Raw genomic sequence first — 13,396 nt, 5'->3', positions numbered from 1 at the left:
ATTTGAATGTTTAGCTCAAATTTTGCGGGTTTTTTGACTTGCCGAGCTGTCTGCCAGTACGTATATCTGACCCTTGTGGATATGAAATAAGATCATTAGTCCTCACTGGGCAGCCATGGAGCCCACACCCAGCACCTATCAAGAAAACACACAGAAACAGTGACACACTAGGAGGAAGGGACAGGATAGAAAGTAAAGATTATTTTGAATTAAATGATAAGTGATGAATACATTGTGAGCAGTGACAGCAGTAGTGAGAGTGATGATGTTACTTCACTATCTGTACCACACTCTACCCATGCAAGTGCTTCCATCACAACAGTGAAGGGTAAGAAGGGTACATGTAAGGGTGGGGTTGCCCCGACTGAAACACCCAGTTCTGAGAAGGACTAAAAGTAAGTGAGTAAAGTAGATGTCTACATTATTTCAGTGTAAAGAATAATTCATATCATTGACATTCAATCATGAGAGGGAGGAAGTGTCAAGCATGCCGTCACCGTGGCCAGTCTGTGTCGACATGTTGTGCGTCCTGGGCAGAGGCCCACCCCAAGCTGCCCACAGCAGTGTTTTGTGCCAGTAGCTCACACCCTAGCTACATTTCACACCCACTAGCATGACTTACACAATGTATAGCAGCTTTTTGTTCTCCCTCTTTCGGCACATTTCTTTGCTAATTTTTTTTGTAGGCCATTTTTTCTCAACTGCCCCTTTCATCTCATTTGTTCACCCTTTTATTCCTCTTCCACACGCCTTACATCTAACTATTTCCTAAATTGCCCCATCCATTGAACTCCTAAAAATCTTAAATACCTCACTTACTCCAGCACTGCACTCTATTCCTACTTTTGCTTTTACCAATATGAGAAAATCAGTGAGGAGGAAGGAGGCTTCAGGAAGGGAAGGGGATGTGAGGATCAGATATTTGCCTTCAGGATGGTAGTAGAAAAAAATAATAGCAAAAGAAAAGAAATTATACGCTGCCTTCATGGATTTGGAAAAAGCTTATGAAAGAGTTGATTGGATTGCATTGTGGGATGTTTTAAAGATTTATGGTGTGGGAGGAAAACTGCTTAGTGCAATAAAGTCCTTCTATGAGGATGCATCTGCATGTGTCAAAATTACTGGAGAAACAAGTGAACATTTTGAGATAAAAGTGGGCTTAAGACAAGGGTGCGTCATGTCACCATGGTTATTCAATATTTATATGGATGGTGTCATTAGAGAAATGAAGGGCAAAGTTGGAGAAGTTGGAGTAAGACTGTTCGATGAGGGAAGGAAGTGGGTACTGAATTAGATACTGTTTGCTGATGACACGGTGCTCATTGCAGAAAATGAAAGTGACCTACAAAATTTGGTCAGTGTTTTTGATAGTGCTTGTAATAGGAGAAAGCTGAAAGTAAATGTCAACAAAAATAAAGTGATGGTTTGTGAGCGAAGTAGAAGTGAGGTTGTAGATTTTGTATGCCCATATAGAGTGGGAATTGAATGTGAAAAAGAATGCAAAATAATTTTGAATGGTGAAGAAATGGAGGAGGTCAATGAGTTTAAGTACCTTGGATCAGTTCTGTGTAAGCATGGTGGTATGGAGGGAGATAAAGAGAAAGGGCATTGCAAGGAAGAAGGGTGGTAGGGTCTTTGGGATGAATCATGAATGGCAGAAGTGTGAGCATGGAGGTAAAGAGGGATTTGAGAAATACATTAATAGTACCAACCCTCACATATGCAAGTGAAACGTGGGCCTAGAATGAAAGTCGGAGGTCTAGAGTGCAGGCAGTGGAAATGAGTTATTTGAGGAGTGCTTGTGGTGTGAGTAGAATAGATGGAATGAGTAATGAAAGTGTGTATGAATGTTTTGGAATGTGTCACGAGGGTGAAGGGAAGAAGTGTGGAGTGGTGGAAGAAGTGTAGCGACAGACCCACATGGAGCGAATGGAGGAGAGTAAGATGACCAGAAGGGTGTATGTGAGTGAGATAGAGGGAGGGAATGCTAGAGGATGACCTCCAGTGAAATGGAGGGATAGGGTGCAAGAGTATGTTAGGGAGAGGGGGTTAGACCTTTGAGAAACTTTGAGCAGGCAGGGAGGGAGTGTCTGGATAGAGAAAGTTGGAAGCTCTTCTGCCATGGCCATCCCCTGGTGGGAGCTCCTAGGAGCAGGCGTCGATGAAATGATGATGACGATGATGTATTTCCTTTACCTTCCTTCTAGGCACCTACCTCTATAACACCATCTCCCACTTACCAGTTCCTTCCTCACATTTTGTTATAATTCACATTTCTCCCTCAGCCATATCGCAAAGTGGTCAGAACCATTAAACATTCCTTTTACACCCTTTAAGTATAATACATCTTGCTTCAACCTATTATCCACAGCTATATAGTATATCAAGCTCCTCTCATTCCCTCTTGCCCAAGTATACCTGTGGATTAACTTGTGATGAAAAAAGACACTTGACAGGAACAGATCCCTCTCAGCACATTTATCCACAGGGAATTGCCCATTCTCATTCACTCCATCAACACCACACTTCCCAACCACACCCCCACTCTCCATGCCTTTCTCATTCATATTTCCCAACACAAATATTTCTCCTTCATTTCCAGTTTACCATTCTTCATTCAATCCACTTGTCTGAAATTACTAAAATACCTTTGTCTGGTGCTGCCTTCTGCTTGAGCCATGTCTGATTAGTGTCATCGTACAGTGGTTTGCGGGATGATGGGAGGTTGCCACTTGTGAAGCTAGAGCTTCTACATACTCTGGCTTTAGACGTTTCATTTTTTCCATCTTGAGAAATCCCAAGAGATTTTGTGCTACTCACACTCTCTTTATGACCTGTCAAGGAAAAGAATGTTATCACCAGCATTATCATAATCATCATATTGGCCTGCCGCAAAATAAAAAGTGATCTAAAGTAAAAAGAAATAATAAAATACTGTCCTACACACACTGTCTTTTACAGTTTATTAATCCGGTAGCACCAACGGGCCAAATTTGTGGCTTTACTGTGTAGCAGCGACGGGCCAAATTTGTGCCATGATACAGACCCCTCGAAATAGAGGATACATAAATTGATCACAAATGCTTTGATATATATTATGAAATGGTTTGTGTGAGTGATGTTTTTTTCTCATTTTTCTAGCTTAGAGGGACCCTTAAGAAACATGATCCCCGCTGCTACCGGGTTAATGTCTCTTGTAAATAGGTATCTTGATTTGTGATTTTACTCATCTTGGAGGAATAAGCTACACAGAACCCTGAAAACTAGACTTGGTGTTTATCAGTGACCCAAACAAAATTCTGAACATGAGATATACGGCAAAGTCTTACACTTGGTGACTAACTGGTGCCACAGAAAGCTCATCTATTGTGAATTTGCCAAATGTAAAAGATTAGTACAATAGATAAAACATTAATTGGTACCTGAGCCCTCAGAGTCAACCTTTTTAGCATATTTGGTGGCTTAAAACTTCATTATATATTGGCCTTATCTTGTATTATGTGTTTGGTGATTTTTTTTCCTACATGATACTTTTGCTTTGACACTCTACATCAGGGGTGTGGAGTCAAATATATAAAAATTTGACTCCAACTCCGGGAAATTTTAAGGCTTTGACTCCGACTCCACCCCCATTCCCCTCTTCTGCAGTACAGTGGTGGGCAAATCAAACCCAGTCACACCACAAACCACACCACACATTGCACATGACACCCAGCCACATCAAACACAACATGCAGCCACACCACACCACACCCAGCCACACAGCATCACACGTAACATAAAGGAGTTGGAGTCAGAGATATTTTTACCGACTCCGATCAAAAGCAGGCAACTCCAGTGACTCCAACTTCGTACCCGTGCTCTACATGAAATTCTTTGTTTTTTTGTCCACATTAAGATCTATCTTTGTCATCAACCCCCTCCCCCAAGCACTTGTAGAGGCCTTTGATATCATATCACACTCAGTGGATGGCAGTGCTGGGAACTGGGACCAATACAGGGCTTTATCATGTAGGACAAGAGCTCTCCTGAGGAAAGACAAGGAAAAGTACCAATGTCAAAAGTTTCAATGAGGATGTCAAGATACATTTCACTGCAAATGAATTTTGACCTGCCTACTAAGCATTAAAGAAGCTCTGCTCTAAGTTAGTGATTTCCAAACAGCAAATGGCAGTCAGATCAGATATTGATGGGCAGAGGAGGGGAGAAGATAATGAGCAAAAAGGATTGATTGATTATGTGGCAGTAGATGAAAGGCTTAGAAAAAAAATTCGTGATGCAAAGGTAGTAAGAGGAATGTTCGATGGATCTGACCATTTTGCAGTGCTGGCAAAGTTAAAGATGAAAGAAAAGTGGGTGGTAACTACAACAAAAAGTGTTAGGGATGAAAGTGGTGAGAGATGGAAAAAGAAAAGGAAATTCATGGTGGACAGAAGAGATAAGGAGGATAGTAAAAGAGAAAAGGGAACTTTTTAAGAAAACTCAAGAAAGAAATGTGTCTGAACAAGTAAAAAGGGAAAGGAAAAAGAAATATAGAGAATGCAAAATGAAATTAAAACAAGCAATAAAAGAAAGTAAGAAGAGAGTTGATGAAGACTTTGGAAAAAGACTAAGTGAAAAATATAAAGGGATCAGGAAATCATATTGGAAAGAAGTAAAAAACGAAAGAAATGCAGAAAATATCTCCTCAAGTAAAATAAATGAAGTTATGGATGAGAATGGAAAGATGTTGAAAGACGGGGAAGCTGTGAAAGAGAGATGGAGAGAATATTTCAAAAACTTAATGAATTTTGAGGGTGGACGTCCAGCAGCTGTAACAGCAGCAGTTTTGAGTAGAGGTAGAGGAGGAGTATATAAAGAAAGAAGTATAACATATGAAGAAGTAAATCAGGCAATAAAAAGATAAAAAAATGGAAAGGCAGCAGGAATTGATGGAATCACAGCAGAAATGTTGAAGTGTGGAGGAGATGAAGTCGTGAAATGGATGGTCAAGATATATGAAGTAGCATGGGGGGGGGGGGCAGCAGACTGGACGAAAGCCATCATTGTCCCAGTTTGCAAGGGGAAGGGCAGGAGAGGGGAATGTGGGAGCTATAGAGGTATAAGTCTCCTGAGTATACCCGGAAAGGTATATGGAAAAGTCATAATAAAGAGGGTGTAAAGACTTACAGAAGAGAAAATCAGTGAAGAACAAGGAGGCTTCAGGAAGTGAAGGGGATGTGTGGATCAGATATTTGCCTTCAGGATGGTAGTAGAAAAAATAATAGCAAAAGGAAAGAAATTATACGCTGCCTTCATGGATTTGGAAAAAGCTGATGACAGAGTCGATTGGATTGCATTGTGGGATGTTTTAAAGATTTATAGTGTGGGAGGAAAACTGCTTAGTGCAATAGTCTTTCTGTGAGGATGCATCTGCATGTGTCAAAATTACTGGAGAAACAAGTGAACATTTTGAGATAAAAGTGGGCTTAAGACAAGGGTGCGTCATGTCACCATGGTTATTCAATATTTATATGGATGGTGTCATTAGAGAAATGAAGGGCAAAGTTGGAGAAGTTGGAGTAAGACTGTTCGATGAGGGAAGGAAGTGGGTACTGAATTCGATACTGTTTGCTGATGACACAGTGCTCATTGTAGAAAATGAAAGTGACCTACAAAATTTGGTCAGTGTTTTTGATAGTGTCTGTAATAGGAGAAAGCTGAAAGTAAATGTCAACAAAAGTAAAGTGATGGTTTGTGAGTGAAGTAGAAGTGAGGTTGTAGATTTTGTATGCCCATATAGAGTGGGAATTGAATGTGAAAAAGAATGCAAAATAATTTTGAATGGTGAAGAAATGGAGGAGGTCAATGAGTTTAAGTACCTTGGATCAGTTATGTGTAAGCATGGTGGTATGGAGGGAGATATAAGAGAAAGGGCATTGCAAGGAAGAAGGGTGGTAGGGTCTTTGGGACGAATCATGAATGGCAGAAGTGTGAGCATGGAGGTAAAGAGGGATTTGAGAAATACAGTAATAGTACCAACCCTCACATAATATTATGCAAGTGAAACGTGGGCCTGGAATGAAAGTCAGAGGTCTAGAGTGCAGGCAGTGGAAATGAGTTATTTGAAGAGTGCTTGTGGTGTGAGTAGAATGGATGGAATGAGTAATGAAAGTGTGTACGAGCATTTTGGAATGTGTCACAGGGGTGAAGGGAAGAAGTGTGGAGTGGTGGAAGAAGTGAAGTGACAGACCTTAAAGTGGTTTGGCCACATGGAGCGAATGGAGGAGAGTAAGATGACCAGAAGGGTGTATGTGAGTGAGATAGAGGGAGGGAATGCTAGAGGACGACCTCCAGTAAAATGGAGGGATAGGGTGCAAGAGTACGTTAGGGAGAGGGGGGAAAGATCTTTGAGAAACTTTGAGCAGGCAAGGAGGGAGTGTCTGGATAGAGAAAGTTGGAAGCTCTTCTGCCGTGGCCATCCCCTGGTGGGAGCTCCTAGGAGCAGGCGTCGATGAAATGATGATGATGATGAGAGGTTTTTGGGCAGAGTACCTTGAGAAGTTGTACACGGTACACCATCCAAAGGGGCAGTTACCATTGCTGGGTTGCAAATAGTGGATGCTGCTCCACTCAATTTCAGAGAAAGTGAAGAGCTAAGCTTTGGAGGCATATATGACAGCTGTAGTGCCATCAGGATTAAGGAGAGGGAAAGATGAAAAACTGTTCAAGATATTTCTGGCTAGATGCCAGAAGTCTCAGGAAGAATCAGAGGAGGCAAGACTTTGACATATTCTACTGATAAGTGTTTATTATGTTAATATTAAATTAGGCTTGAATTGGGTCAGATATATAGAGAGCATAATTGTAAGGAGCTGAATGGCTCAGGTTACCTTTATTGAGCTGCCCCTCTATCTTTGATAATATGAGAACAGATATAACTGGATAAGGGACTTTCTAGCATGGAAGAAAGTATGCAGAAGGTGGATCTCCATCCCAGAGACAATGACCTCTGTAAAGCACTGGCCACAAACACAAGGGTCTCTAACCTGGGATCAGTAATCATTCCATGGAAAACAAAAATATTCTAAGGTCTTCCCAACCAGCTGAAGCACAATACCAGAAACAATGCTTTCTTAAAAAGTTCCAGAGGCTCTACAAGAGTAACAGGACAGGATACAGAAAAAAGATTACTTTGGGCTGGCTAAAGTTAGAGCAACACACCTTTCTCCGGCTGGTTACCAAGCTCCACTGATCTACGACCCCTAGGATGTAGCAGTCCAGTTCTGAAGAGCCTGGATTGGGGCAGATGGTTCTCTTTGCCCTTCTGCTCATCCATTTCTCAAGTCCCTCCTCAACAACCTGCAATGTTTAAAATAAAGATGTACTTACACTTAGTTACACTTACACTTAGTTGAATTCCGTCAGTTATATAGTGACACAGCTGAGCTGTGATCCACTGTAACCAGGCAGCTTCTTTTCTTCTTTGCTCCAATCAGTTAGTCCGTTGTGGTTGGAGCTGGGGTATCCTGGTGTTGGTGGTTGGTCTGGTATTGCAGCCAACCAATTATCCAAATTTTTCTTAAAGTTGTCAGGAGACACCTGTCGCATGTTCCTCAGTTTGGCTGGGATGCAATTTGTTAAAACAGTCCTTTGAAGATTTAACAGCAGCAGACAATGGCATTCTACAAGTATATACTGACTTTACTAGTTTCATTGATTCCATTTTGCTTATTGGGTACAGTTTTGGTGTTGCTCCCATTTTATAGCATCAAAAAATGTACTGTTGTCCCAGCAGCAACATCACAATCACATTTACTAGTAACACTGAAAGGTGATTTGTAACTAATATATATATATATATATATATATATATATATATATATATATATATATATATATATATATATATATATATATATATATATATATATATATATATATATATATATATATATATATATATATATATATATATATATATATATATATATATATATATATATATATATATATATATATATATATATATATATATATATATATATATATATATATATATAGATATATAGGCGGTGGCGAACTGGTAGCGTACTGGGCCCACATTCACCGCGTGATGGACGACGCGGGTTCGAATCCCCACGCTACCATCGGATTTTTCAGTCACCGCCGAGTGGCTTAAAACTACCCACATGCTGTCCTGAAGACCACCCATCAACCCGGACTCTAGAGGAAGCCGTCCAAGCGAATCAAGAACGAGTTCCGGGGCAGCATGAGCCAATGCAAGATGGCGCCACTATAAACACACGGCTGCGCCAGAACAGGCTGGGCCGACCATCAGGCCCCACCTGGATGAAGCGTTGGGCCGACAATCCGGCCCCACCAGGAAGATGCCTACCGCGCAACAGGCAGCGACGTAAAAAAAATATATATATATATATATATATATATATATATATATATATATATATATATATATATATATATAAATATATATATATATCTTAACATCAGTTATAGGAAAGATGTTGGAGTCAATTATAGCCGGGAGCAGTTGCGACCATCTAGCAAAGCATAATTTAATTCATGATTCACAGCATGGATTCACAAAGGGTAGGTCTTGCCTTACTAACCTGTTGTCCTTCTACACTAAAGTAATCGAGGCAGTTGACCGAGATGAAAACCATGACATATTGTATCTAGATTTCAGTAAAGCGTTCGACAAAGTTCCCCATCACCAGCTATTACTAAAATTACAGGCTCACAGCATAGATGGGAAAGTTTTGAAATGGATCAGGGCGTGGCTTAGTGATAGGAAGCAGAGAGTGCAAATCAATGGTAAAAAATCTGAATGGGGCAGTGTTACGAGTGGAGTCCCAAAAGGGTTGGTGCTGGGTCCTCTGCTTTTTATTATTTTCATCAATGACTTGCACACAGGAATTAGTAGTGATGATACCAAGATCAGTAGAGTAATCCAATCAGACAGGGATGGTAGCATTCTCCAGGATGAGCTTGACAGACTATATGATTGGGCGGGGAAGTGGCAGATGGAATTCAATGTCGGGAAGTGTAGCATTCTGAGTGTAGGTAGGAATAGCCCCTCACACAATTACTCCTTAAATGGCACTCCTCTAAGCAGGTCTGGGCGTGATAGAGACTTAGGAGTCCTAGTGAGTGCTGACCTCTGTCCTAGGGCTCAATGCAATCAGGTTAAAAATCGGGCAAACAGAGTACTTGGTTTCATCTCAAGGAGCGTAAGCAATAGGAGCGCTGAAGTCATCCTCAAACTTTAGTTAGCACTAGTTAGACCTCATCTCGATTATGCAGTTCAGTTCTGGTCCCCCTAATATAGAATGGATATCAAGATGTTGGAATCTGTACAGAGGAGGATGACAAAGATGATTCAGGGGGTGAGAAACTTGCCTTATGAAGACAGGCTGAAGCAGTTAAATCTACACTCCCTAGAAAGGCGAAGGTTGCGAGACTTGATCGAAGTCTATAAATGGATGAAGGGCTTTAATAAAGGGGATGTCAATAAGATTTTGATAGTAAAAGAGCCAGGTAGGATGCGTAGCAATGGTTTTAAGTTAGACAAATTCAGATTTAACAACGACATAGGCAAGAATTGGTTCACCAATAGAGTGGCAGACGAATGGAACAGGCTTGGGAGCCATGTTGTGGGTGCCAATACCGTATAGATACATTCAAAAAGAGGTTAGATAAAGCCATGGATGGTGAGGTAAGGTGGGGTTGAATGTACAGGAGCTGCCTTGTATAGGCCGACAGGCCTCTTGCAGACTCCTTACGTTCTTATGTATATGTAATATATATATATATATATATATATATATATATATATATATATATAAGTATATATATTTGTATATATATATATATATATATATATATATATATATATATATATATATATATATATATATATATATATATATATATATATAGCCAAAGGACTTGTGGCTCACCACACATCCTGCTGCCACCCCAACATACCTTCATACTTGAAGCAATCACACTAGTGGTTACTATAAGTATGTAAGTATCTATCAGCAGATATCCACTGATCCTCAACATCCACAGGTATCTGTTACCTAACCCCCGCAGATGTTGAGGTTTGACTATATTTATCGAGGCAAAAATGCACTTGCTCACAGAGGTGCCCTTTTTCCTTGGAAGGTAAAATTAAAATTATATAGACAGCTCACAATTTCAAATTTCCTTATTGCATTTTTTTTTTAAATGAACACCCTCCTGGCATGTCTAGCACTGCTGGACCCAAAAGATTTCAAGGATGAGACTGATATTTTGACATATTTTGTTAAGCAATCTAAAAGAAAATCAGACAGTAATCATATCCCTTGCATATAACTGGGTTTATATTTAATCCTCCATCTGGAGGAGCAACAGCTTGTGAAGATAGTACTCCTTAGTACTGTTCAAGTTGCAAATTGCTTGTTTCTGTAATATTTTTTTATTTTTTTTCTTCTGAAACGTAGGTGGGGGTCAAAGGGGATGGAGCCTCGCCCCCGGAGGTGGGGAGGTAGAGGTTACCTTAGGTAGCGGGAAACAGACGGACTACATACAACACATCAAAGCCCATCAAAAATGTCTCTACCATACGTGTTAACCAGGTGGAGGGATGCTGATTCTCATCCACCCTCTTCCCACAATCGTCAAGTTACGATTCCTGCTCTGATGGCTTTCTTCATTTCTTCGTTGGGATCGATTCTTCTTTTTATTTAAACTTCTGACACTTTGTATCGCGGCTTGGATCTTTACACCTTAGTCTTCCTTCCTCGTTGTATCGACTCACAGGTGATTTGCAGCTTGGAATGTTTTGGTGTCGTGGTATATCGCGGCTAATTATGTCTCACGAAATAGTTGTTTTGACTCCTATTTACTTATTCCGCCATGCTAAATGCTGCATATTTCTTACCTGAATGACCTTTCCCTACGAGCCCTGCTTGCGTAAACCATCAGGCAAAGAACCGAAAGGTCTCACCAACCAATGCGCCAGCCTATCCAAGCTCATCAAACAACAGAACATAATCCAATAAGACATAGGCTGGAACGTGCATTGGGAATTCATTCCATATGGTCAGGGATAATAGTTGTAAAGCTTGTGGCCAAGAAAATCTTTTAGAGCAGCTTTGAAAGCACCAAGGTCTCTCAGCTCAACAACTGCAGAGGGAAGAGAATTCCAAGAGCCAACAACACGAACTGGGAAGAAACGACGACGACACTCAAGGGAACAACGAATATGAGCAAGTTTGAAGACATGACCTCTTGTACCCACAACTGGAGCAAGCTGGAATAGTCTAGTCGAGTCAAAGGGGGCAACACCATGCATGATCTTCCAACACTCAATCAAATCAGCTCTCAATAACCTCCCACAAACAGAAAAAAGATCAAGAGCAGAAAGCCTGTCTGCATAGGACAAGTTCTCTAGGCCATCTATGTTTTTGGTCCACCTTTGCTGGACTGACTCTAGTAGCTTAATGTCACCAATATAGCCAGTGTTCCACACAACTGAGCTGAATTCAAGTAGAGGACGAACATGAGTAGTGTACAGTGCCATCATAAAATCATGAAATATTGGAAGCCACACCACCTGCTTTGGAAGCCACAAAATGGATATGGTCATGAAATTTCAGTTTAGTATCAATCATTACCCCTAAATCTCTGCTCAGAGTGGTGAATGGGATAGGAATATCACTAATGAAGCACTGGTCATAAAGGCCAGCAGGAGGGAGATCTCTGCCAAATCTTAGACCCACACATTTGTCTGGATGAAGGTTAAGACCCCATGATTTTGCCATTCCATTCAGTACATCAATATCTTGCTGAAAAGTAGCTATGCAGTTGATTGTAGAGGGAATATTATTACTCTGAACCTTCGTATAAATTTTTAAGTCGTCAGCAAAGATCTTATATTGACAGCTAAGTGATAAGGCCAGATGGTTAATGTAAATAAGAAAAAGAACGGGACCCAGGACTGAACCTTGCGGAACACCACTCATCACACTTTTGCAGGCACTAGAATAACCGTCAACAACAACTGACATTTTCCTCCCGGTAAGAAAGTTGTGGATCCAAGACAATATGTTACTAGAAATACCGTACCCAAATGATGTAACTTAGTGATCAAAATGAAATGGCAAACTGTGTCGAAGGCTTTTGTGAAATCAAGTAAGATTAGGTCAACTGTACCTCCTGCATCAACACTTTGACTTATTTCATCATGTCAAGAGTAATTAATCCTTGACACTCCTTCCTGCTCTAAAGCCAAACTGGGAGTTAGACAAAATTATTTTCCAAGTAATCTGGATCTGGATCTGGATAATAATGTGCAGGGCACCTGTATGGTGCATAACACGCATATAAAGTAGCTGTAATGATTAACTTGTTCCACAATAATTCTTTCAAGCATCTTGCAGCATACAGACTCACAGGACGGTAATTCAAAGGGTCCGAGTGCAAACCTTTCTTAAATATAGGGACTATGTTAGAACTTTTCCATGCTGAGGGCACTTGTTCAGTATTTAACAATTTTGTAAAAATAAGGTATATAGGGTAAGCCAGATGTTTTTGACAAGATTTCAGAACCAGTGAATGGATACCATCAGGACCCATACTAGTGTCTTTATCCAAATTGTCAATAGCCAACTTGACTCTTTCCAAAGACGGTGGAATAAAAGAAAACTGGGTATCAGACATGTGGGCTGCAGGAAGGGTTGGGGGCGAGGCTGTGTATATATGGCTAAGAGTGCTTGCAAGACACTCCGCCATGCCACTGGGATCGCTAACTGTGGACCCATCTCCTAACTGAAGTGGCCCAATTAATGGGCATTTATGTGGTATATGTTCTAATGTAGCATTGGTTATAGTCTTAGTAAACTCAACATACATCTCAACTGACAGATGTGCAAATAATAAATCCCAGTCAATAATTCCCCGGAAATTACCCTTGTGCCACTCCATTCTAGGTTTATAGCCTCAACGCATGGCTCGCTGGTTTACTGGATTCTCTAAAAACATCGAGAACTTACAATAAAAGATAAAATACGTACAAAATCCTTATAAAACACAAGACTGAGCACTGCCCATTCACCTGCCTGCTGTTTCTCCTATTTTCCAACACAACCAGACTAACTACTGCATATACCTTCAGCGGGTGGCTTGCTGGTCTACTTAATTCTCTAAAACCAACGAGAGATTACAATATAAGATAGAAATACTCACAAAAATCCTTAAAAACAAGAGGACTGAATACGTCCCCTGTCTGCCTGCTGTGTTTAAATCCCTCTGCCCGGCCTGCCTCGCGCCTCCTGATTGGCTGCCCGTTCTCGCCTCCCCGCCGCTGATTGGCCGCTGTTGTAGGAATCATCTCGCAACCGCA

General features: G+C 40.7%; 1 protein-coding gene across 2 annotated transcripts in view; it reads right to left on the bottom strand.

The window, feature by feature from the left end:
* The window catches only part of LOC126995467 (aurora kinase A-like), a 31,229-nt gene extending 17,833 nt beyond the window's left edge, over positions 1-13,396 (bottom strand). For both annotated transcript variants that reach the window (XM_050855040.1, XM_050855048.1), the window contains exons 1-3: positions 13,240-13,396; positions 7,204-7,341; positions 2,649-2,834 (exon numbers count right to left, since the gene is read on the bottom strand). In XM_050855040.1, the coding sequence (XP_050710997.1) occupies positions 2,649-2,834; positions 7,204-7,318 (301 nt within the window). In that variant the 5' untranslated portion in view covers positions 7,319-7,341; positions 13,240-13,396. The remainder of the gene's footprint in view (positions 1-2,648; positions 2,835-7,203; positions 7,342-13,239) is intronic.

The sequence above is a fragment of the Eriocheir sinensis genome, chromosome 1 (assembly GCF_024679095.1).
Source record: "Eriocheir sinensis breed Jianghai 21 chromosome 1, ASM2467909v1, whole genome shotgun sequence".
Lineage (NCBI taxonomy): Eukaryota > Metazoa > Arthropoda > Malacostraca > Decapoda > Varunidae > Eriocheir > Eriocheir sinensis.
Note: the sequence above shows the minus strand (reverse complement) of the source record. Positions and strands in the feature narration are given on the sequence as shown.